Below are 27,421 nucleotides of genomic sequence, written 5' to 3'. Positions count from 1 at the left end.
AGCTCTCGTTGTAGAACACTCCTCAGGTGGTCCTGTTTGCTGATAGCACTTAACAGTTCTTTCTTTGTTGCATGCCTCATTGTACTGATCATGATTTCAGAGCATGGCATTTTTACATTAATGTAGAGTCCTGACTGTGAATTTTGTTCTGTGTTTTGGTGCAAGTTTTTGTACGCTAGTTTTTAATATTTATCTTATTATATTTGTTACCGGATTCCTTTGTGACTACATGTGTTTATTTACATGCAGATTTCTCATCTTTATCTCCCAGTTTGGATCTGGAAGATTTTTAGCATACCCTTGCATGCAAGCAGGTGGCGTTGTATGGCTCTGTGTTGACTCTGCTGTGTCCCAGGAAGAGACCACTGTAATCTCATGTAGGCTCCACCCAAGCATGTGGACATCATGTCCTTTCATTCCGTGCCTTCGTATGAGGACCAGGGCTGCCACCTACCTTTTCTTGTCAGTTGATGAGCTTTTTTCCAGTATTCCAGTGTTCAAGGGAACACGTCTCCTCCTAAAACACCAAGGTGCATCTGGTTTTTCTCCAGGTTTCCTGCTGAGGAGGCAATTCCACAGCTGGTCCAGATACACCCTGAATTTCTGGGTAAGTCTGTGACGCTGCAACAGATTGAGGCATTCATGGAGGCTGTGCTCCTCATCCTTGGTGTCCTAAATGGTCCCTCTGGCACTCCTTTGGGTCCCGTGTATTTGCAGGTTACTTCTGGCGGGTCCACCCTTGGTGCAGTCAGTGCTCCCTGAACTCACTTTGGGTTCAGCTCCTATTATGAAGCCTACTTTATGCATAGCACCACAATCCTTTCTAGTGTGTTGACGATGGACCGATGCTGGAGAGAGATGACGATCCTATTGCTCTGTCTTATTCGGAACCAAATCCCTCTTGACCTCGGCCGATGCCACATTCTGTTACAGTTCTGATGCTCCCAGCCCCAATCATTCTGACTCCGACAGAACATTACCCTCGGACTCTGACCGTAGTAGATCATCTCTTGGCGATGAGTTTGCCCCTCAATATGATGATGACAGTCTTTATATAAGAGGCTAGTGGGCTGAACACTTCCTCTGACAAGGGGCGAATTTCACCCCGGCCCTTCCACCGAGGAATCTGCTTTGATTGCCATAGTCATCAGATGGACGGCATACGTTTTGGATGTACAGTTACTTTCTGTTGAGGTAAAAAACAGTTTCCTCACAGTGGTGTTACTGCCCAGATAATTCTTATCATAACGCTTACTGCCTTTCAACCTAGTCTCTAACCAACACCCTGGTTGGCACTTGCTACCAACCCTTCTTTTGCCCATCAGTAAACACAGGTGACACATCACTGATGCTCACCCTAATACTGTCGGGGTAGGGGATCCAACAGACAATGTCCAGTCCTGTAGGGACAGAGAACCTCCCCATACTCAGCACCTTGAGACTCTTACGGGTGAGTAGTTGCACTTTACAAGCTGTAGATTTATGGATTAGTTGATTAGCCCCTTTGGCAGCAGTCCCCTAGCCACTTTAGTTTACCCTTAGTGTCACATGACCACCCCGTGAGAGGCCGGATCAGACATTCTCTCCAAGGGTGGCAAATGATTACATCTGGCAAGTGGGTCCTGTAGATAGTCCAACAAGGCTGTTCCCTGCTGTTCCTTTCCATTCCCTTCACATCTTCCATCCTCATCAGAGCAGCTTCCGAAGGATCATTGGTCCATTTTACTGCAGGATGTGCAGACTCTTTTTGACAAAGTAGTTATCAGTATTGTTCCACCCTTGGAGATTATAACTCTGGGCTACTGCTGATATTTCCTTTTGCCCAAGAATGTTTGAGGCCTCTGTCCCATGCTAGCCGTCTCACCACCTCAGTTCTTTCCCACAGAAGAACAAATTCAAGATGCTCAAGCTGGCCCATTTTCCATCGGCACTTGATCCCAGGGACTGGGGGTGGCATTGGAACTGCAGGATGTCTATTTCCATGTCGCCGTCCTGCACACCCACAGACGCTACCTGCAATTCAAGGTGGACCACAAGCGTTTTCAGTTTGCCGTGCTCCCTTTCGGCCTCACCAGTGCCCTTCGTTGATGGTGGAGGTCACTGTCCATCTTCGGAATTAGAGTACCATTCTTCCCCTTTTCCAATGGCAGATAGATGAAGGCAAGCTAGCCAGATTCAGTCGTAGACCACCTCCACGCAATGGCGAACCTATTGGATCGCTCGTATTCACAATCAACCTGCCGATATCATACCTGACTGCTTTGTAGAAGTTCCCTTTCATCCGTGCCATCTTGCGCTTCTAGGCCTTCTCTCCAGATCAACAAGTCCATCACGTTTGAGCTATGTTTCTAATGTTTCAGCCTCTGTCCTGCGTTTCAGTGAAGATGGCTCTGATGCTTCTTGGCCTACTGGCAACCCTGCTCACTGTCCTTTGCAGATGGCACACTCTGGCTTTACAGAAGGATATGAAGTCTCAGTATGTCTAGCACCAGAGGACCTTGTCAGATTGTGTTGCAAAGTGATCTCTTTTTGGAGGGTCACCCCCGTTTTCATTCGTTTGAGACTTGCATGCAGGCAGTATTGAACTCTTAGCACAGGAAAACTGCTATACAGTATCTGGAGTATCTTCTCTGAACCTAAAACATGTGAAACCCGGCTTAAAACCTGAATAGGACATTTAACTTTGCCTATAAGTCCATGGCATATGGTCCAAATATACACCCATGGCCTGAAAGTTGAATGATACGTGTGGATTCCACCACTTATTGTGCCAAGCACCACATTGGTAGTGAAAAATATGGTTTCAGGTCTAACATGTGTAGCCTGGCTGTAGCAGCCTGAACCCTGCTTCCCCTCCTGTCAAAATAACCCATTGACACATAGGTAAACCTGTTTGTAAATATTAAGGAAGTCACCCCAAGCACACACTGCTTCCCACAAGATAGGGTGCTTAATATTTAAGAATAGAACATGTGTGACATTACAGATTTCATGTTCCCGCAGTGACGAGGCCCAAAGTGACATTGTTACTAGCGAGGCTGTAACTGGTATATAGAAAAAGTCAAAGTATAAATTGCATATTTAAACCTATAATTTTTTACTTGTACCAGCTACAGACTGTATTAAAATACTTAATTTATATTTAGTAAAAATCCAATGCATTGGTGAAATTGGATTTTTATTAAATATATTGGAAATGTAACTTTTAGAAAGATACATTTCCTGTGCTTAAAACTGCTGAAGGCAATTTGCATTAGCAGTCCAGTGACTGCCCAGTTTGTATTTGGCGAGAATTCGGTGTGAAGAGTTGTGAAAATTGCTCCTAGAACAGAGACAGTGGCCTGGGTGTGCGAGGTGATTTCTTCACCTGGCAAGAAGATCAGTTGGGTTGGGTGCAGGAACTTAATTGATTTCAAAGGGACTGATCTGTCACAAGAAAATGTTAGGTGATGCTTGGTAAGCTCCAGCCTTCGTCCACATATTCAGGCTGTCACCGAACCCAGTGGGATGAAAGCTACCCCCAGAACCCATTTTGAGTGGCAACAGAGCAGGGGACTGCTCAATACTCTGGCCACACCCAACTCTGGTTGATCACACAGGCTCTGCACATTGGCAAAGGGTTTTCCAATCTTGGATTTTGAGAGTGATGGGCACTGTGGTATTTTTTGAAGTAGGACAAACCGGAACTGCTGAAAAAGGGTAGGGTTAACCCTAGCAACGTTTACCTCTGGTTAGGGAGTCTTTCCCACTCACCGGATGGTGAATGCTACAAAGCTGGACCATCAGCCAGCCTTCACCAGAACATTGTCTGGGCCTGCAGAAGATAGACAGGACTGGACCTGTTGGCTGTGACCTTAGAGGAGCACTGAAGGACTTGCCCTGCTCTCTCTTGCACCCAGGACAAAGAAGTGGACTCCAGTGTCAGTTGCCTGACCTCCTATGTGGCTACAGAGACACAAACTGTAGGAGGCGTATTCCTAGAAACCCCCTGCTAAACTTTGCTTTTGGCCTCTGCTTGGCACCCTGAGTGGCCTCGCCTGAGGCACTGGGCAGCTTAGAAGTGTACTCCTTTGTTTGTTAGGGCACCAAAAGGAGCTTTGGAAACTTTCAAAATCTTGTTTTCTAGAGCTCCAACGGATCTGGCAACTTGACGGTCTTAGATTGAATTTATGCTTCATCCCACTCAAGGCTCCCAGCCGCCCCAAAAAAATGATTCACACCTATTCATCCAAAATGCTCAGTAAGAATTCTCCAAACCTGGAGAGCGCCAGCGGGACCAACCTGCTTTAAGTAGTTAGGCTTTGGTTCCACAGCAGTGGTAAACTTTTCCGGAGCAGCCCGCTCAAGCAGGATGTTTCATCTCCAGACTTTCACCAGGTCCAATCCATTTGGTGCATCCTATCAGGGCTCCATTTCAGTGGGCCTCAAACCCCACCTTGGTGCCGGTCTGCTTCTTCTGTAGACTGACATTGGTGCTTTGTTGTTTTTGGTGCAGTTTTCACTTAAATCGTTAAAATTCATATCTCTAATACACATTGTGGGATTTTTGTTGTTTTGGCCTTATTTTACTTGTAACATTTTTCTCTGTATTTTAAAATTGGTTGTAGAGATTTATTGTGTTTTCTGTGACTTTCTTCTTTGTATGCACTGCTTTAATCCTTTACATATTGTCACTGATGTAAGCCTACCTGTTTTTTGTCAAGTTATCAGGGATTAAACGCAGGTTTATTTTATTTAGTTTGTATGACATCTAGCATGTAGTGGCCATATCTTTTTGGGTGGAGGTTTGCGCACCCCAAATAATCATTTTCCTGCGGATCCCTTACAGGTTCCAGGGGAGACAGCAAACGTTCTGCAGTGGTGGTTGCTTGACCTCTGTTGGAGCAGCGGCAGACTCCTCTCTCTGCCCCACTCAGAGGTGATGGGGGTGACTTATACATTGCTGTTGGGCTGAGCAGGTCATGTATATAACTGTGGAAATCAGAGGACTTTGTTCTCCAATGGAGACCTGCATCTGCATGAACTTGCTGGAGTTGCAGGCCATTCGCTTGGCTTTGAAAGCCTTCCTACTGTCCATCAGGGAAGGCTAGTTCAGGTCCTCACGGACAACCTCTCCGCCATATGATACTGCAACAAGCAGGTCAGAGTGAGAACCAGGGCTCTGTGCCTGGAGGCTCTACGCCTCTGGAACTGGCTGGATTGTCCAGGCATCTTCCTAATAGTACACCACATGGCGAGATCTTTAAATGTCAGGACGGACAAACTCAGTAGGCAACGCTTGCGGATCATGAATGGCACTTACACCAGGAGGTGGCACAGAGTGTCTTCTAACAATGGGGAGAACCCTGGCTCGATCTCCTCACCGCCACGAGAACAGGCATTGTCAACACTTTTGCATGCTGGAGTTCCCAAAAAGGCTGTATTTTGGAGACTCCTTCCTTTTAGAGTGGAACACAGGACTCCTGTATGCCTGTTTGCCACTCCCACTCCTGAACGAAGCTCTAAAGAAGATCAGGAACGAAGAGTCACAAGTCACCCTAGTGGCTCCGGATTGGGTCAGAATAGTGTTCTACCCGGGACTTTTGGGCATGAGCATCTATCCTGCGATCAGGCTGTCCCCTTGGGTGGATCTCCTTTCGCAGCAGCAAGGCAGGGTCCTGCACCTGTACCTATGCAATCTGCACCTCTATGCATGGAGATTGAGCGGTAGCAGTTGATTGCATTTCATCTTCCCCTCCAAAATAGTAGATATTGTTTTGGTGGCCAGCCATCCTTCTACAAAATCTGTTTTTTGGCAGATGATGGGACAAGTTTGTGGCTTGGTGTGGCACCCATAAAGTGGACCTGTTGCAGACCAAACGTTTGGATGTGTTACTATTTGTTTTGTTTTTGACCCAGGAGTAACTTGCAGTGGGCACTGTTAAAGGTTACTTGTTGGCCCTTTCAGCCCTTTTGTAGTGACAGGACCAGCCATCTTTGTTTATTTCCTGTTGTGATGTTTTCTTTAAGGTTTGATCCACATGTTTATCCCAAAGCCTTTTGAGTGGGACCTTAATCTGGTCCTTACTTTAGTTATGTGTACCTCGTTAGAACGGTTATACCATTGTCCCCTGCATCTCCTGATTCTGAAGACAGTTTTCGTCATCGTGATCACTTCAGCTCGTCACATCAGGCAGACGATAAGGCCTTTGTGGTGGTCTCTGGGGCAAGGAAAGGCAAGACCGTGCAAAGAGTCACCTTATCCAGGTGGATAGTCCTCTGCATCAAGATTTTTTAAGGTTTGGCCAAGAGGCAGCCGATTCAGGGCTTTCTCCAACAGACCCATACTGCGCTGGCATGCAGAGTGCCTGTCCTCGAAATTTCAAGCTGCTACATAGACATCAATGCATACTTTCACGAAGCACTATTGCCTCGATAGTTCGGTCTGACTGAAAGGACATTTTGGCCAGTCGGCCCTGCAGGACATTTTTTGTGACTCATTTCACAGACCCACCACCGGGAAGGTACTGCTTTTGTATCTATTCTAAAGGAATCTGCAGTTAGAAATATCCATCAGAAGTTACTTACCTTTAGTAATGCTCTCTCTGGTGGATACTCTATATTAACCGCAGTTCCTCACCTCCCTCCCATCCCACCCTTCTATGGAATAGACACTTTCCCAAACGTCTTAATTTAGAGATCCGAACACTGGTATTAACAGTTGGTTTTTGAGCTCTGCATTAGAAACTGCAGATGGTTTCCAGAAAGAAAGTGGCGTCAGTGTACTTGGGTGGCCCTTTATGTGGATCCAGACCCCACTTCAGGGGCAGAGTGGAGTTGATACAGAGCCACACTGCACAAACTACCGGGGCGCAGGGGCTCTGCTAAAAATCTTCCCGATCTAGTCTGGGGCCTGGAGATACCCTAGAGGTGAGGAATCAGCAGTTGGAATATGCACCAGAAGGAAAGCAACTTTCTCGCCTGCATGTTTGTGTAATTACATATGTTTGTCACTCTGTGTTATTTCATTTATTTGTGTGTCAGAAAAAATGCATGGAGTGTATGTGCATTATTGTGTTACTGTTTACTTATCACTGATTTTCAGTTTATATTGGTTTTACTATGCACATTTGCGTGTTTGCATGCATCTGTCCATCTACCTTTTTCTGTACCATCTAAGTGTAGGTGTGAGCGTAGCCGTTGCTGTGCTTCACTTATTTGTATGTGTGCCACATTTATTACTCTCTCACAGCAAGTCGCACATGTTGTGCTTCAAGGAGAGCATGGGAGCGTGTTAGCTTAGGGGTAGTGTGTGGTTATGTAATTATTTTCAGAGAGAAAATTGCTTGTAATCGAAAACTAGCATCAGTACTTCCCGAGTAACGTTTCTGTGGCTTCAGCCCTGTCTTCCTTGTCGCTCACATTAAGGTGACTGCTAATTGTTTCCAAGTTCATTTCCATATGGAAGTGTACAGCGTAAAAAAGATTGTGGCTAGAGACTGAGACCTAAAAGCCTGTAGATCTCTGTTTATGAAGTCATCAGGAGTTTTGAGCTTTGCAGCCTTTAAGTAACGGTATTTACATCATCATTCCACCAGTCTCTTACTTACTCTTCGGTTCTCTTCTTTTGCACCAGGTGCTGAGAACCTGTGCATCAAGCTGTCTGAGAAACTGCAGTCCAAGACATCCAGCAAGGTCATAATCGCCCATATGCCACTTCTCATCTGCTGCCTCCAGGTTTGTATGTGAAGAGCAGAGTCCATGGCCCTGCAAACTGCATGTGACATTGGTTTGTCTTCAGAGGAAAAACTGCAGGCTTCTAGGATTTGGCATGCCTGTATTGGCTCATTGACTCACTGGGAAAGACTCTTTAGAAGGAAGTAAGGCATTGAAGAGCAACCTGTAGAAAATGTGTAGACCATCTCTGAGTTTGGCAGGAACCTTCCTCGAAATTCTAATGAAATTACAAGCAACACGCAACAATCTGTGTAGTGAAGGAGCAAATGGCAAACAAATCTGAAAACTTGTTTTCTTTAATGCTAACTTTAGTTTTTACTCCTTTTTTCATGGTGCATCATTTTCTCAGAGCTATTAGCGCTAAGGAAGTATCTGGATGTGTCAAAACACATACATCTTGTCTTGGCTACTCATTTCTTAGCTACTGAAGCTTGCATCATTGGAGCTACCGCTTCGTTCTGCCACTTCAAGTTGCATGCTTCACCCGTAAAATCATCCAAATGAGTAGTTTAGTAAAGTATGTCCGGAGCTCAGCATGTCTGCAGGTTTTTGAGAGGGTGGTGCGGAGTACAAGGTGGCTGCATGGAAGAACTGGGATTTTCTAACAACTGTAGCATGAATTCGGTGATCAGCCATTGCAGGTTCCGAAGATGTATTGAAATGATTGAAATATACTTGCAGAAATACATATTCAAATACTTGTGTCTCTCTCCTACACTTCTCTTCTCATTTGGCAGCTTCCATGCCCTCCAAACATTTAATGTAGCCACTCTAGGTAGTTACCCCTGATGCTTCTCCTTTGATTTCTTGGATGCTGAACTGTGTTGGATATCTACTGTGGTGCAAATATAAATATATATAGAATGACCATTTATTGCCAGTTTCTGTTCTCTAGGGTGGCCCTTTCATGTCATGAGGATGAAAGATAGTTGGGGAAGAAGAGTTGTTAATATGATTCTATTAATTGCCTATTTGCTCTGCGCTGACAGTGGATTCACCTGATAAAAAATTGTCTGCTAATTAATTAATTAATAATTGAAGTTTATGAACATCAACATTAAGTGGTTTAGTTCATAAACTGTTTCGGCATGATTTTGTATTTTATTCAGGGTTTAGGTCGGCTTTGTGAGCGTTTTCCCGTTGTTGTCCATTCCGTGACACCGTCACTGAGAGACTTCCTTGTGGTTCCTTCTCCAGTCCTGGTGAAGCTCTACAAGTACCACAGCCAGAATCCTACAGGTAAGAGAGTTTTTCAGCCTTTGTAATCTGGCAACACGCTCTGTGATGATTTTCAGAATATGTGCTTAATGTACCAGACAAACCCCACTTACCTCTCTTCCACAACTACAAACCTGGACATGGGATTCATAAGGAATACGTTTAGTCCAGGAGGTTCGAAAAAGTGGCAGAAATGTTTACAGTTTCTGCATCCCTCCTGTTCTCTATTTGCACCCAGTGTTTCTATGGTTTGGAACCACCCTTTTGGACACCATGATAATTTGAAGTACTCTTTAGAATCCTCCAGACCCTACGTTCCAAGCACTTAGTTAGCATCACATACCATGTATTTTTTTTATGCATCATCCTACACATTGCGAGATTGCGAGAACTGATAATATCTTGAGGTTCTATGTGAAACGTGTGATCTCTGCTTCTCTGATCTCCACACTCTCACTACCTCATAGCTAATTATACCAGAAATTCTGCAAGTGTGTCCATGAAGTATTGAACTATACCAGAAATTACTCGACCATCGTTCTCCCATATATAGTGATTGTTTCATTTCAAATTCCTTTGTGCTGGGCAGTTCTGAAGCGACCAACTACCTGACCTCAACCCCACAATGTCTCAAATCATACAGCTCTTCCAATTTCCAGCGATATTATGATTGCGCACAAGGTCACTTTGCCGCTTACTGGCTTCACCCCCCCCCCCCTTTATGGCTCACTTGGCAGTCGAAGATGGGTATATGAGGCCGGAACAACCTTCCGGATACTTGTACACGTCAGCCCGAATAGAAAATAGAGACCCCACCACGGTCGACTGCACTGTCCGTGCCTGGAAACGACTGGCGGACCACATGGGAGTGAAATTCCTATACTCTCCACGTATGACCTTGGCCCACGATCCAAGGGTGAGTGTGGCCCGTGAGGAAATTGGCCGTAGAATGCTCGCAAGGCTTGCGGTGCACACCTGGGGAGATCTGTACCACCAGGGGAGTTTCCGCACGGCTACACACTTCTTCAGAGACACCGCTCCTTCCGTTATGGATACCTTTCTCTACATTCGGCTCCGGCAAAATATCAAGGCAGTCACCCCTGACTTTCCCAGCGAGCCGGACACTATGGCGCCCCTCCATGCCCTGCTGCAGAAGGGGACCCCGACACATGTGGTTTCCATGTTATATACCCACGCTCAGGCTGACTCGTCCCCCCCCACACTCCGAGCGCGTAATGACTGGGATTGCGATTTGGGGGAGTCACTTTCGGACGCCCAGTGGGAGGAGAGCTGCTCCCATACCAGCGCGGTGACGGGAAATGCCCGCCTCCGCCTGGTTCATTTTAAATTTCTGCATCGCCTCTACTTTACACCCGCTAAACTACACCGCTTCGGACTCCGGGACAATGATTGCTGCTTGCGCTGCAGACGGCCGGGAGCGGACTTCATGCACCTGGCGTGGTCCTGCCGGGCAGTTGCCGCCTATTGGGGTGAGGTGTTCACAGCCCTCACTGAAATGATTGGGGTAAGCATTGCTCCTTGTCCTAAGATTGCCCTGCTGGGCCACTCCAACCACGCGGTTAAGACGCACCGGAAATTCTTCGCGATGGGCCTTCTCCTGGCAAAGCGCCATGTCGCTTGCAGGTGGGGGCGGGGGCGAGCGCCTAAGTTCAAAACCTGGCTGGATACGATGACAACTTGGCAGGAACAACTGCACAACTATTCAGATCTTCTGCCTCACAAATCGCGCCCCAAGGACCTTTGGGGCCCCCTCACTGCGTATCTGCTAAAACTACAGTCCCCAGACGAGCCCACGACAGGCGCGAGTCGGGATGATCCAGTGGAGGGTCGTCCTACCTCACCGGCTCCGGCACCTACTCCGCTACCAGCTGACACCAGCTTGAACCCCTCCCCTCCCGCACTCCCTTAGTTCCCCATGCATGCTACGCAGGCGCTCTCGCTACACCCAGCTGGCTTCACGCGTCCCGGGGAATCACCTAGCGCCCCCGGGTTGTGCGGGCGGAGGGAGCCGCGAGCTTGTAGTGACCCCCCCCCCCACTACGGCATAGCATTCACGACACTACAGGATGCCGCTTCAAGTCATGCTCTCTAATATGACCATTGCCATGCCCTCCCAGCTGACCGGACAGGGCCTTGGGGCGCGGGACGTCGGCTCTCTGGCTGATGCCTGCGTGCCATGGCATGCTGCGCGACCTGCACAGCCAAGCGACACACTGCCATGGATGCCTGGGCTGGGAGTGCTGGATCCTTGCTGGAAGAGCACAGTTTATGTAGCACTTGTTTAGTTCCGTTATTAAAGTTGAATGAAACCTCATGTTCCTCCTATTGGATTACCTCATGCAGCTCTGATTGTCTACTACTACACGTCCACACAGTTCTAGTTCCTATGCTACGCGGCCGGCCCGTTTGGGTTGTAGGCGACATGCTGTGTAAACTAGAGATTGCTTTTCAAAATGTGTTCATGGATGCCCCCCTCACTGCATGTTGTCGCTGCCGGCCTGATCACTCAGGATGTAGGCGTACAGCTGTGTACTATTTCTTCATGCTCAATAAAGGTTTAAAAAAAAAAAAAAAAAAAAAAAAAAAGAAAATCATACAGCTCTTGCTGTTACATGAATAGGGCCTTTTCCTTCTGAAAGACGTCTGACATACCTCACTTCCCTCGGCACATTTTCTTTCAGCTGTGATTAATCTACTTTTTCTTCCGCAGATAAATCTTTCACAGCCTATGGCAGTATCTTGGTTGAGACTGTCCTTTGCTTCTGAGAGAAGGAAGTGAGCTTAGAAATGATAATGAACTGTTTGAGGCACAGGACATCTTAACTGTAGTGGTATCGGAAGATACTTCGAGCCTCTTTCTATTGTATCTTTGGCGTACTTTAACTACCTTAGCAGATATCATAAGAAGATCTCAAGTCTCCTCTGTTATTTAGGGCAGACCTCAACTGTCCTCATTGATATCTGGACAGACTTAAACTCTTGTCATAAACATCTCTGAAAGGTCCACTATCTTCATGGATATCTTGGGTAGACATAAATGGCCTTACTGAACTATCAAGGGCTCCAACAACTATTCCCTCTCAAATAGTAGAGCTTGCAAAGGTATAATTGCTGTGATAGCTGGGTATACCTCCATATTCTTGCTTGGATAAGCCTAAATGACTTCCAAGGCATACCTCAATTATGCTCATTTAGATTTCTAATGCAGACCTGAACTATACCTGACTATATAGTTCTGCAGCAGATTTGCATTATTCCTACTGAGGTATTGGGGTTAGCCTCCCCTATCCCTAATCTTGGATGCAAAAACGTGCGTATCCAACAGAAATGACATGGCATGAATTGCGACTGCCCACAATGATACAATATCTCAACCCACTGACACTACTTTTCTGTGTAATTGCTTATGTTATTGGTAATAACATGGCACAAAGTACAGTTCAACAAGGGGAGGGACCTCCGGAACTTTGGCGCTGGCTCAGAGTGCTATTGACGTGGACCAAAGCGATAGCTCACATTCTTAAGCTGCTCCGAATGAGAGGCGATTCCCGCACGGGCAGAGAATTTTGGGAGACCTTCTTACTTACTGTGGAGGCAAAAACCGATGAGTGCCCACCATGACTCACGCTTACATGTCCCACACACAGTTTGCGCAGACAGAGATACCGTTATACCAACTCCCTCCTGCCTGCCTGCAGGACACACAGGGATTCACAATCACTGAGACCCCACACTGTTTGCTCTACCTGGGACACACATGGAGACTCATCCTTCCCTAACAGATTACATAATTACTGCTACGATCACAGTCTCATCCCTCTTCTGGCGGCTGGCTAGGCATAATTGCTCATATGTTGCTTCTATTGACCATCCCCTTGGCCGCCTCCACACCCGTTAGTTGGACACCCTTTTCATCTAGTGTAGTTTCCAGTGCTTTTATACTTTTTTCCTTTTTTTTTCAGTGGAGAAATATTGTTCAAGTGTTTGTTAATGATTTCTCCTCGAGGTACGATCCAGAGCTGGAAACTTTACCACCAGTTAATATTGTGAGAAAGTGCCCTCTTTCTGCTTGGTTGCCTCCATTTTTTGCTGAATTGCTGTTGTACTTTGACTGAGTGTGCCCTGGGCTCCTGCTAATCGGGTACCCATGGCCTATGTTCTTTCCCTAAAACTGCATTGAAGCGTAAACCCAATTGGCATCTTTGGCCACAGGTAAGCCCCTGGTAAATGGTACCACAGGTACCCAGATCACTGTGACCAGAGAAGGCCACTAAGGGGTGCCGCACTTATTGTGCCACCCTTAGAGGTCCTACACCACTACACTCACACACTGCCTTTTGCAGGCTGCGTGTTTTGGTGCAGAACAAAGTAAATAGTCGACATGGCACACATCCCTGTGTGCCATGCCTACAACCCACTGCCCTGGCATAATCAGTCTCCCCCCTAGTTGGGTGCACTATACCAGTAGTGAGGGTACAGGTGCATGACCCCTGTACCCCTACAGTGTCTAAGTTCATTCTTAGACATTGAAAGTGCAGTGCTGCCATTAAGAGTATATGGTACTGGGAGTTTGTCATTTCGAAAACTGGGAAGTATGGTATCATACGTCTCCGCATATTAAACCCACACTGATGCCAGTGTGGAATTTAATGAAAAATGCACACAGAGGGCATCTTAGAGATGCCCCCTGAAAACTAACCCACCTCTAGTGTCCTGGCTGAGTGGTTGCTTTCACCTGCCACCACCAGACATGTTTCTGGACCCCTGGGTCGAGAGCCTGATGCTCTGCGGGGCCTGAAACAATGCACATCCTGGAACGAGGTGCCAAGCCTCCTCCCCCAGAATAGGCATGGTTCACGAAGGGGAAGCTTTAAAGGCTTGCCGCCTTTGTGAGCTTCCCCTGGCCAATTGCTGCTTTCAGCAACTGGTCCCCACATGTTCTGACACCCACCTTCGGCGGGAGAACCGGCGGGAAAAAACAAGTGAAGAAGAGAGGTGTGCCCACTTCTGCCAACTCCACCCCTCAAGTGGGGGAGGCGAGGTGAAGCTCAACTCTCAGTCCACGCCATCTTGAAGATGGGGTGACTCAGCAACCAGGGACAGGCACATGCCCCTCTGCCAATGGAGGATGGCATAATAGGGGGTGTACCCACCCCAGGTAAGTGACCCATTGTTCCCTGCTTTTTACCTACCTGTAAGGCCCCTAAAGCTAGTATTTAGGGGCACCCCTGAACCTTGCTTCCTCAGATACAGATGACAAACAAGAAGAAAAGAAGGAGCAAACAGCCCTGCAGCAGCTAACAAGAGAAAGATGCCCACTGACTTGGCCCCAGCCCTACCGGCCTGTTTCCCCCCTCGAACTTGCTCCTGCGAAATGCCGGTGTGTCCTGCAGCCAGCAACCTCAAAAACCCCAGAGGACCTGCCTGCCTTCACTTTCAAAGACTGCTTCTCCCGTGAACACCGGATTTGTTCAATTGCAACCTCTGGCAGCAGCCGGTGACCGCGAACCCACCCCACCGTGCACCCGCCATCCACGGCTCGGGCTTGAGTGGGCAAACACCACAAGGAGGTCACTCCGGGCGATCCTAAACCGAGATCCTGCAACCCCTGACTTGCCTCAAGCCGACGCCTGCAGACTAAATCCAGATGGCCCCCTTACCGCGACCAGGAGCTGGTAAGAAGATCCGACCCCAAATGGCACCCCTGCACCCGACGCCCCATGGCCTTGTGTGCCCAAACCAACGGTGCCTCACCAACCCCTAACTTCCCAACTCACTTCTCGAAGTGGTGGTCACACCCAGAAGTCCTTCGTCTCCCTGCCTGCAGTGCTTTTGCAACCTGGAGGTTCTCCATTGGAAACAACAGGGCATCCAAGCTCGAAACAGCACCCTACACCCGGCCGCCCTAGTGCCGCTGAGGGTGCACCTTCGGTGCTAAATTGTTTCCCCATTTTCCCTGAGCTAAAGTCCAGGAGCTTTGCTCCCACAACCCAGTGGCCTGCTTGCCAGCAGCCACCAACCGGAGGCCCCCTATCCCCCTTGGATAACATTGGGCCTCAACACTCTGCACCCAGCCGCTCTAGTGCCGCTGAGGGTGTAACAAGAGTGCATAACCAAAGTGCATATACAATTATCATTCAAACTGCATTACTACTGTAAAGTACTTATTGCTTACCTGTGTCAGGCTTACTTGGTTCTAGAAAATAAAATAAGTAAAAGAATATGTTCGAGGCATATGAGCTGCAGATTATACACTGTGCATAGATCACCATCTGGTGTTGGACCCGGATGTTTGCAGTTTGTTTTTCCTCTTGGAAAGCCTTTGGGAGTCACGAGGTCGGTGACTCCTCCTCTGGTTAGTATTGCGCATGGGCTTCGGCTCCATCCTCAGATTGTTTTTTTCCGCCATCGGGCTCGGATGTAATACTTCGCGCTCCGGTTCCGAACTTCCCAGTTCACCGATCGACGCACAAATCCTCGCTCATTGAGCTTCTTCAAAGACATAAATCATCTTATTCATCTTCTCTTCGGCACTTCTTCGATTCCGGTGGTCGACGGCGGCCTTCAGGCCAATTCCCGCTCCGGTCTCGGCTGATGGAAAGAACTCCCTTCAAGAAGTGCCCTTCCGAGGCCGACGACTCAGATGTGGAGGACATCACCCCGGCGCAGCGGGTCGTGAGTACAATTCCCCCTCCCACGCCCACGCCGATACCGAAAAAGGCTTCGGTCACACCTTCGCCTCCGGGCCTAGGCAAGACCAAGGACACTGCTTCTCACACCCCACCTTCGGGCCCGGTAAAGAAGCCTTCTAAGCCTTCCGGCAGCTCGGGCTCGAGCCAGCCGGCCACCGGTGCCGACAAACACCCTTCGGCACCGAAGAAAAAATCGTCCTCCACCTCCACATCGAACCCGGCACCGAAATCTTCGGTGCCAAAACCGGCTCCTCCGGCGCCGACCAAACATCACAAGTCCCTCGGCACCGACACTCCAGTGCCGAAACCTTCTTCGGCACCGACCAAAAAAATGGAGGTCCCCAGGAAGCACGGCTTCGACAAACCTAAACAGCCGCCGGCCCCGAAACCTTCGGCGCCGACCGAACAACCGGTGTCACAGGAGCGTTTCACTCCGGATCCTCTGCAAAAAACCCTCACCAAGGATCCAAAGACTGGACACTTGACATTGTCTTAAAAAAAGAGACATTTGGACAAGCCGGCTCCACCTCCACATCCAAAGAGAAAGGACATTGCTACCTCTCCTTTCAGGATGCCTTCCCCACCTCCTCTACCTCCTCCACCCTCTCCACCTCCACCCCTTCCACCTCATCGTTCCCCCACCTTGTCTCCTGTCCCAGACGATTTGGGGGACCCTTACTATGATCCAGCAGATGTGCCACAAGATCCCACCCCTACTGGATCCCCAGACCCATGGGATGATTATAACAATCCGGACATCCCAGATGTCCCACAGGATGACCTTTATCCATCTAGGCCATCCCCTCCTGAAGATTCCTTGGGTTTTCACCACTTGGTACAACGAGCGGCACACTACCACGGGGTGGAGTTACATACCGACCCAGTGGAGGAGGACTTCCTCCTAGACACTTGACGATACACATAGGTCCACTGCCATTCTACCTATGTTAAAGGGCATAATTAAACATGCCCCTGAGGTTTTTAAAGACCCAGTCAGGGCCAGGGTCCTAAACCCTCGGATAGAAAAGAAATACAAAGCCGCCCCTACAGACCCTTCTTACATTAAGGGCCCTGCACCATTAGATTCCCTAGTGGTATCTACAGCCAGGAAGCGCTCAAATTCTCAGGCGTCAGGCGGGGCGCCCCCACCTGACAGAGTCCAAGCTCCTAGATGCGTCAGGGAAGCGCACTGCGTCACAAGCGGCCAATATATGGCGTATTGCTAATACGCACGCACTGTTGGCCCGTTACGACAGGGCGCACTATGATGAGCTAGAGACCATCATGCACCATCTCTCTGAAAAGTACAAGACTAGGGCTAATGAACTTATTCAAGAGGGAAAAACAATAACCAATACCTCAATACGATGTGCCCAAGATGTAGCAGATACAGCCTCCAGGGCCATAAACACCAGTGTCCTTCTCCGTCGCCATGCCTGGCTCAGGGTTTCGGGGTTTAAACCAGAGGTTCAAGCCTCTATACTAAATCACCCATTTGACCAAGATCATCTATTTGGTCCTAAAGTAGATGAAGCCCTGGAAAAAATGAAAAAAGATACAGACACGGCAAAATCTATGGGAGCCCTACAAACACAGACTTCCAGGCGCTCCTTTCGCCGTTCTTCCTTTCGGGGCACGGGCAGAGGCTACTCCTCGGACAGTGCATCAACGTCATATAAATCCCCTCCTCAGTCTACCTTCACGAAGGGTTATCAAAGAGGCAGAAACAGAGGCAATAATAATAAGGGCAGAGGCAAAACAAATACCGTCCTCTCTGCCACACCTCCTGCCCAATGACTTTCCCCCGCTCCCTCCAGACCATTCCACTCCGGTCGGAGGCAGACTACGACATTTCCTTCGCGTCTGGGAGACAATCACCTCAGACAGATGGGTGACACAAATTATTCAGTCAGGGTATTGCCTAGAATTAACATCTACACCCCCCACAATTCCACCCAGGCACCTCCCTATGTCGCAAGAACATACTGCGCTACTAACACAAGAGGTGATCTCTCCTGCAAAAAGGAGCAATAGAGCAGGTCCCCATAAATCAACAAAATTTAGGGGTCTACTCCCTGTACTTTCTCATTCCAAAGACAGACGAGACCCTACGACCTATCTTAGATCTCAGACCTCTAAACACTTACATTCATTCGGACCATTTTCACATGGTAACCCTCCAACAGGTTCTTCCACTTCTCTCCCAGAACGACTTTCTCACCACTCTGGACTTGAAAGACGCGTACTTTCACATCCCAGTACACCAATCTCACAGAAAGTACCTCAGGTTTGTGGTAGACGGACAACACTACCAGTTCAAGGTGCTCCCGTTCGGGGTAACAACAGCACCAAGTGCCTGGCAGTAGTGGCTGCACACCTCAGAAGACAGCACATTCACGGTTTCCCCTATCTGGACGATTGGCTGATAAAAGCCACGTCCTACCAACAATGTGTGCAACATACCGCCGCTACAGTCCAACTACTTCACCAGCTAGGCTTCACGGTGAACCATCAAAAATCCCACCTGGTACTATCACACACAAAACAATATCTCGGTGCCACCATAGACACCTCAAAGGCCATAGCCTATCCCAACCCTGCCAGGATTGCAAAAATACAAGCACTGCGTCAAAAATTCCTATCCCAACACTCTCTTCCAGCAAGAGTGTTTAAGTGTTTATGCAGCTCATAGGGATGATGGCCTCTTGCATCTTTATAGTACCCCATGCAAGACTCCAAATGCGCCCACACCAAGAGTGCTTGGCGCGCCAGTGGAACCAGGCCCAGGGAAAACTGACAGATCTGGTGTTGGTAGACGGTCGCACCCATCGCTCTCTGCAGTGATGGAACACCACAAACCTTTCCAGAGGTCGACCGTTCCTGGACCCGGTCCCACAAATAATCCTAACGGCAGATGCATCGCTCTCCGGCTGGGGAGCTCATCTGTTACATCTCACAGCACAGGGCACATGGACGCCGCAACAAAAGTTACTCCACATAAACCATCTGGAGTTACTGGCGATCTTCCTCGCCCTAAAATCCTTCCAGGCGCAGATGTCAGGCAAGGCAGTCCTCATTCGCACAGACTACATGACTGCCATGTACTACATTCAAAAACAGGGGGGCACACACTCTCCACAGCTCTCTCAGTTAGCACAGAGCATATGGAGATGGGCGATTCCACAAAAGATTTTTCTCCTAGCCCAGCACGTCCCAGGAGTCCAAAACACCGTGGCAGATCTGCTGAGCAGACAGACACAGCAAATCCACGAGTGGGAACTTCACCCAAGGGTTCTTCACCCGTTCTTTCAGAAGTGGGGGCATCCGCAGATAGACCTATTCGCCACCCACGAAAACAAAAAATGCCCAAGCTTCGCCGCCAGATATCCACACCCATTGTCCGAAGGCAATGCGATATGGATGAACTGGTCAAACAAATTTGCATACGCTTTTCCACCTCTCCCACTAATTCCATTAGTGGTGCGGAAGCTACAGCAGCATTCCCTAACTCTGATCCTAGTAGCTCCAACATGGGCCAGACAACCGTGGTACACCACGCTGCTGGAACTCTCGGTAGTACCACACCAAAAGTTACGCCTCTCACCATGCCTCCTAACACAGAACCATGGAGAGATCAGGCACCCGGACCCAGCTCAACTCAACCTTGCGATCTGGCTCCTGAGGTCCTAGAATTTGGATACCTTAACCTTCCCCCTGATTGCATGAACATTATCAGGGAAGCTAGACGCCCTACTACTAGCCGTGCTATGCAGCAAAGTGGAAAAGATTTGTTGTTTACTGCCACAACAACACAATCAATCCCTTGAATGTATCCATACAACACATTATATGTTATTTACTCCATTTACAATGGTGTAACCTAGCATATACCTCCATTCGGTTACACCTTGCTGCAATTGCTGCCTATTTACAAAACAGGCAGCACCTCTCACTTTTCAAAGTGCCTGACATCAAAGCCTTTATGGAAGGCCTTAAAAGAGTAATTCCACCCAGAGTGCCACCCTCACCTGTTTGGAACTTGAATATAGTCCTCACAAGGCTAATGGGATCCCCTTTCGAACCATTACATAAGTGCGAGCTGCAATTCCTCACATGGAAGACAGCTTTCCTAGTGGCCATCACTTCCCTCAGAAGAGTTAGTGAAATACAAGCACTCACTATACAGGAACCTTTTCTTCAGATGCATCACAACAAGGTTGTACTCCGCACCAATACCAAATTTCTACCCAAAGTCATTTCTCCATTCCACCTAAACCAGTCGGTAGAATTACCAGTCTTCTTCTCGCAACCCCAAACAGTTGCGGAAAGAGCCTTACACACACTGGATGTTAAAAGGGCTTTACTTTACTACATCCAGAGAACACAACCTTTCAGGAAAACCAAACAGCTATTTGTTTCCTTCTCCCCACCACACAAAGGCAACCCTATTTCCAAATCAGGGATAGCTAGGTGGATTGTAAAATGCATACCGATTTGCTACCACAAGGCAAAACGAATGCTATCGGTTCCCCCTAAAGCCCACTCTACAAGGAAGATAGGGGCTTCTATGGCTTTCCTAGGAAACATACCACTAGATGACATCTGCAAAGCAGCAACATGGTCAACACCACACACCTTCACAAAACATTATTGTGTAGATGTGCAAACCAAGCAACAAGCTAGTGTGGGCCAAGCTGTACTAAAAACACTGTTTCAAACAACTGCAACGGATGCCGGTGGTCGCCGCTAGGGTTGGGTACTGCTATATAATCTATGCACAGTGTATAATCTGCAGCTCATATTTCTCGAACGGAATATGCTACTTACCAGTATGCATCTGTTCTTGGCATGTAGAGCTGCAGATCTATACACGCCCACCCGCCTCCCCGGCTACCTGTATCCGTTCCAGTCTTATCTTATTTAGATACAATACACATGGGTTTCTTTACTGTTACCACTACGCTCCATCTTCCCTACTGGCGAAAAACAATCTGAGGATGGAGCCGAAGCCCATGCGCAATACTAACCAGAGGAGGAGTCACCGACCTCGTGACTCCCAAAGACTTTCCAAGAGGAAAAACAAACTGCAAACATCCGGGTCCAACACCAGATGGCGATCTATGCACAGTGTATAGATCTGCAGCTCTACATGCCAAGAACAGATGCATACTGGTAAGTAGCATATTCCTTTTATACAAAAACAATTGTTCTGAAGTTCAGTCTTTGAGTGTGTGAATTAATTTGCTGACTCAGTGTGTACAACAAATGCTTAACACTGTCCTCTTATACTGCCTTACTGCTCGACCACACTACCACAAATAGAAAGTAAGGTGCTATCTAATTTTACCTCTGCCTACCTTTGGGGTTCCACTGGACTCTGTCTATTTGGTATAGTATATACAGAGCCAGATTCCTACAATATTCATTTGAAGTATATGCTCACGCTTTGATATGTTTGGTGGCTCACCTACACATGCTGTAAAGTTATATGCAAAACTTCAATAAACACATTTTAGAAAAAAAACAAGGGGAGGGACAAAGTCACATATTGAGCATAGATCTGATCACATATGACAACACATGACATACAGGTGCAGCCATATCTCCTAGTACTTATATGGTTATTTACCCCTGATTTTAAACTTGAATCACTGCCCACATTCTCGCACCATAATTGTGCCCCCACCGCTGCTTTAGCGGGCCGAATTTGTAGATCTTCGTGTTTCGCCGCCATCTTGGAGGTAGCTGGGGAGGTCTCGTGGCGCCATAGTGCTGAGCGCTCTAGTGCTCAGGCGGACGGTGAGTGGAGACTCTACTTAAACCTACCAAGTGTTCGCGCAGCGGTGACGCGCAGCGGTAGCGCCTGACTAGTGCCTGAGTCGGGCCAGAGTCTTGCCCGTCTGCGCTAAGGAAGCGATGTGTGATCCAACGCCCGCGACAAACCAATACAGGTATGTCGAGTGTATTCTCGCCGTCCCCCACTGTTCCATATTCACATTGTCATGAGGCCTTAAACCCTGATCATCAGCTTGATATTGTATGTTGTAGTCAGGGTAATTCCATTTTAACTCCAGAGCCTATTATTAAGGCACCCTCCGATTCTCCTGTATTACGGGGTGGATTAATTAATGCCCGCTCGCTTTGTAAGAACTCTCAGAATATACATGATCTTATCATGGAAACCAATCTCGACTGGCTTTTGGTCACAGAAACATGGCTAAAACCTTGGTCCAATCCCGATTTAGCCATAGCCCTCCCGCAGAGTTTTTCAATCCAGCGATTGGACAGAATTGCTCAACGGGGAGGGGGCCTGGCTATTATTTACCGCAATTCCCTAAAATGTTCCACTCATGAATTAACTGATATTAAAGGAGCAGAGGCGTTAGCTTTTTCTTTGGGTATTCATGACTCATTTACCTTTTCGGGCGCCCTTATCTATCGCCCCCCGGGATCCCCAACGGAGTTTCTGGAAACAATTGGAGATGTACTGAGCGACCTAGCACTCAGATTCTCCAACTTTACGGTTTTGGGTGATCTAAACCTGCATCTAGACTCCCCTAAAGAACCAGGGGTTGGTTGCTTTATGGACATCATCAACGTTCTTGGACTCACTCTTTTGAATCATGAACACACACATTTAGCAGGACACTTATTGGATTGTATTTGTTCAAATTCCACTAGGCTCATAGTTAAACCCCCCTGTCCTCAGATCTGGTCTGATCATTTTTTTATCCCATTCCATATTTCATTAAATTATAAAATTATGGCCATTACTACAAAAACTTTAAAAAGTCCCGATGAAAACCACAAACCTAATTGGAAGAATCTATCTAGCAGACCCGATGTCATAGATATACTAAAAACCAATATACCGGTGTTAACAGGCAATACCTCCGCGGATAATCAAATCCTCTGTGACTGGATAGTCATGGCGGGAGACTTGTTAGGACCAACTGTTAATAAGAATCCTAACCTCATTAAGAACAAAAAGAGTGCCCCCTGGTTCTCACCGGCTTTGAAAATAGAGTTGGGAGAAGTGAGAGTATTGGAACGGAGGTGGCGTAGGAATTATGAGGCTACTGCCCGTGATGTCTATAAAGGGGCTAGAAGGAAATATCACGCAGGAATAAAGTCAGCTAAAAAAGTTTACTATCTACAGGCCATCTCCATGGCAGGTCAAGGGCAAAAAGAAATTTTTAAGATAGTAAAGGATTTTATGAACCCGTCAGCTCTTTCGCAGGAGATTCCTCTGTTTCAAAATCTCTAATGCAATATCTGACTATTTTGAAAATAAGATCCTTGATATTGTGAAGACTTTTCCTCCAGTGCCCTTTATGTCGGGAGTTGTTGACAGGACAGAGGGGGAGAAGTTCTTAACTTGTCTGGAAGGATTTGCCCCTGTTTCCCTTGAAGATACCTCTAAAGCCATTCTCGCCAGTAAATCTGGATCCCCTTTTGATCCATGCCCCCCTTTGGTCTTACAGACCTTAGTAGTGGCGATTAACCCTATCATCAATAGCATCATTAATTCGTCACTAGCTACGGCAGACATCCCTAATGATTAGAATCTTGCATCCGTTAGGCCTCTCCAGAAAAAGGCACTAGCTGACCCAACCACCCTCTCCAACTTGCGCCCTATTTCCCTGCTTCCGGTGATGTTCAAACTGACAGAGAAGTTCGTTAATAATCAACTTACGAGCTTTTTGGAAGAGAACAACATCTTACATCCTAACCAGTCAGGGTTCCTGTCAAAACATTCTACCGAGTCTGCCCTTCTTTTTACAGCAGAGACCCTACGAATGGCCATCGACCAGGGAAAGAAGGCTGTTTTTATCCTACTTGACCTGTCGGCAGCCTTCGATACGGTTTCACATAACATCTTAGTGGACCAGCTGGCTGCCGCAGGAGTAGGCGGGGAGGCTTTGGCATGGCTCAGAAACTTCCTTAGTAACAGACGCCAAGTCACAGTGCTAGGTCAATACCAATCTGAAGCTAAAGTCGTCAGCTCCAGGGTCCCCCAGGGATCGAGTTTAAGCCCTATACTTTTTAATCTGTATATGGTCCCCTTGGTAAAACTGATCGTATCATTCCAGATCAGTACAATATCATATGCTGACGACACTCAGCTTATCCTGGTGCTGGATAGGGAACGGCCTGACGCCGAGGAAAATCTTAAGGAGTGCCTAACAGCAACATTTAAATGGATGACCAATAATCATCTAAAATGTAATGCCGGAAAGACGGAAATCTTGCCGTTTGGAAATCAAAATCTGTTTTCCCCAAAAATCTGTTGGCCTGATGACGCAGAAGCCCCTCCCAACACCATTACATCTGCTCGAAATTTGGGCATTAAGTTTGACAACCAACTATCCTTTAAACATCAAGCGGTTGCCGTAGCTGGCACGTGCTTTCATATAATAAAAGCCTTAAGGAAGTTCTTTGATCTCCTTCCATTGCCAGCTAGGAAAACGGTTGCAGTTGCCCTAATAACTTCTAGGCTAGACTATTGCAATGGCTTATATGCTGGAGCTAATAAGTCCGTACTCCATAGATTACAGATGGTCCAACATGCAGCGGCCCGCTTAGTATTACGTTGGCCTCGCAAGTCATCCGCTTCAGCAGCACTCAATACGCTCCATTGGCTACCAATTGGTAAAAGGATTCTTTTTAAGATTCTGCTAATCCCCTTTAGGGCATTTCAACAGCAAGGACCAAAATATCTATGTAATGGTTTTAGACGATATTATCCGACACGTTGTCTAAGGTCTGTAGGCCAAAATTTGCTTATAATCCCCAGATTTAAGTTAGCAACAAAAGGGGGCAAATCCCTTTTTGTACTGGGCTCCAAGGCTTGGAACAAGCTTCCGCCCTTTTTACGATCATTGTCTCATGAAACCCAGTTTAGGAAAGCATTGAAAACATGGGTGTTTTCTCTGACCGATGCTGCCTGTAGAGCGCTGGTGTAATGTGTAGTGTAAAGCGTAAATTGTCTTCTTTCCCTCCAACCCTTCCATCTGGGTTGGGTGAGCGTCAAGATACTCCTTGGAGTGATAGAAGCGCTATATAAGTGTACCTTACATTACATTAATTCCACAGCATGCAGTTCTCACTTTTGCCAGTAGTGGAGTTCAGTGAGCTTCGCGGGTTACCAATGACGAGAGGAAATGTGGTAATTATGCCTAATATGGTAGTTTTTGTCTTCTAATGGTCAGTGTCTTGCCACCACCCAGTAAGCAGTCGCTGGGGATCATGAGCAGACCCAACTCCTGTGTGTCCTGCGCGCAGTCTCCCTGCTCAAGACCGCAGCGCGCACAAGGCGCTGAATTTCAAAATTAAATGTAGATCACTTGTTGTCCATATTGGAGACCAGGGAGCTTAATGATGGACCGTGAGTGGGAGGGCATGCGTCATGGTTGCCAAATCTGGGTCTCCTTTATTCTCTATTGCCTGGGTCCTGCCACTCCCCAATAGGGCAGTGCTTGACAGTCTGTGTTTCTTCCTGCATACAAAAATCATCATGAAAGCGACGTACGCAGCTTTAAAATCTCTTGCCAATGTCTGACCCTGCACCATTCTCTACTTTCTAAAAGAAACATCAAGGAAGCAGCATGACGTCCTGGTGATGAATAGTATGAGCCTGGCCTGCGATAAAGAAGCAGGACTACTGATAATTTCAAACTTTACCTTTAGGGCATGAACTTCATACTGCCACGTTTTCATATGATTTAGGATTCAAACATTTTCCTGTTATGCTTTAATATGATCTAGCACATACAACTTCATGCCACCATGCTTACAATGAAGTAGGAAATAAAATCATGAGAAATCAACATTATTGTAATTTCTGTGTCACACCTCAACTTTACATGATGGAAGGTAGGATGTATCCTTGATTGGTTCAACTGCAGCCCACAGATCCCATGAGATCAGTGGAAACCTGACTCCTACCCCTGGGATTGTGTTACCGACTGATCCCCCTCTCCTTAAGAAGGTCACTAACTAATTGACCAGTCTTTCTCACAAGGAGGAAATAAGTACAGCACGCAGAATAATAACAGGCAGTCTGCTTTTTTCTCTGTTGCAGGGTGCAATGACATCAAAATCAGTGTCACAAATGAGCACTCTGAGTCAACAATGAATCTTATCACAGGGAAGAGGTGCCAGCCATCGATGTATGAGCAGCTGAGGGACATTGCCATAGACAACATCTGCCGGTAAGAAGTGTGCCAAAATGTGCGCCCCTAGACACTAATCCCATATACAGATCTAAGTTTTCTTTCTTCCGGTAGGCCACAGCCCTGGGCAAGTGCTCACTCAGACTGACAGGTTAGCTGGTCTGAGTGTGAGGTTTTCTCATGGAACAGTTGGTTAAGGAGTAAACAAGAATGCACTTACATCTCTAGATTCCACCAACAGAAGGGGAGGGGGGGCTGCAGCAACTCAATTCTGTGCCACATACTTGTTGCTCAAATGAGGCCAACTTCTAGCCCGGAGTTGCCCACTACTTCATTGCTCATTCATAATAAGCACAACCTTCACAAATCACATCTTTCATGTTCCCTGAATGTTTTACTTGTTTGTAGCTACTGTAAAGCTAAGTAAAAGCTCAAACTGTGTGGCATCACAGGTGACGTTTGATACCACATTACTGGCCTTGTGTTACCGCTGTTCTCATTGCCTGGAAATCCATAGTTCCAAGAAGCCAATTTATTGAATTGCATAGAGCATACCTGTGCACAGTCTTACACCATAAGATCTTTGGCTGTGATGCTTTGAATTAGCCACTCGTTTTGTCTTTGCGTTACAGTGCTTTTTCTGGAGGCCAGTAAATGCAGGGAAGCATACTGGAACTTCTCTTGCTGCTTCACTGTATCCATGCCATGAGAGCTAATACCCATGAAGATGCAGTGTACCTATGATTACGAGATAGCACCCAGGAGCTGCAGTGTACCCTTTGAGGGAGAAGTAGCATCCACTTCAACATGTGCCATCCAAGAGAGCTAGCACCCATGTGGCTCCCGTGTAACAGTGCTCTGCGAGCGAGCACCCATGAAGCTGCAGTGTACCCCTACCCTCAGGGCGAGCACATATCATTCCATGATTGGAAGCACCGCATGCTTCTGCAATATGTCTGTATCCCAAGAACTTGAACAACATATATCAGGAGCATACCCGTTCCATGACAGCTACCACCCCATACATCTGTAGTGTTTGCGGCATAACTCCATTTGAGGTATGAGGTTAGAGTCCACTACAGCTAATCACTTATGTAAGTACTTGCTAAAGATCACATGCTTTGCATACTCCTGTCATCTAGTATTGGGTGCAGACTGTGCCAGTTGTTTTTCTCAGAAGTAGAGGTTTCCGCCCCCAACACATTTTGACATGTCACCTTTGAGGTTTTTCTTTGTCATTAGGTTCGGATTTGCGTTTCAAAGCACCAGAAAGGCAAGCATCATGACTCCAAAATGTTTTCAGCAAGACACCAAGACATCATATAACCGCCAACTGGTTTGTGACTGATCTGGACAGAAAATATTGAGGTCAGATCATCAAAAAATGACTTGTGAGGGGATGGGTTATGGAGAATACAGTCATAAATGCAGTCAGACATATAGTCTGAGGGACTGTGAGGTATCAAACAGTGTAATCTGCCAGGCCTTGAGGAAAAAAAGGTCTTCTGGTATTTTAATATTTTAATGGGAATGGCAGTTGTGCACTACAATCTGCAGTGTTGAGGCTCTCCTGACCCTTAGGCAGCGTGTTGAACACAT

The 27,421-nt window shown here is 47.2% G+C and overlaps 1 protein-coding gene across 4 annotated transcripts in view; it reads left to right on the top strand.

Moving 5' to 3' along the window:
* The window catches only part of PI4KA (phosphatidylinositol 4-kinase alpha), a 548,133-nt gene that overhangs the window by 78,780 nt on the left and 441,932 nt on the right, over nt 1-27,421 (top strand). For all 4 annotated transcript variants that reach the window (XM_085633226.1, XM_085633227.1, XM_085633225.1 and 1 more), the window contains exons 12-14: nt 7,616-7,716; nt 8,826-8,955; nt 25,732-25,861. In XM_085633226.1, coding sequence (XP_085489352.1) covers nt 7,616-7,716; nt 8,826-8,955; nt 25,732-25,861 — 361 coding nt within the window. The remainder of the gene's footprint in view (nt 1-7,615; nt 7,717-8,825; nt 8,956-25,731; nt 25,862-27,421) is intronic.

The sequence above is a fragment of the Triturus cristatus genome, chromosome 11 (assembly GCF_964204655.1).
Source record: "Triturus cristatus chromosome 11, aTriCri1.1, whole genome shotgun sequence".
Lineage (NCBI taxonomy): Eukaryota > Metazoa > Chordata > Amphibia > Caudata > Salamandridae > Triturus > Triturus cristatus.
This window is presented reverse-complemented; position numbering and strand designations above follow the sequence as displayed.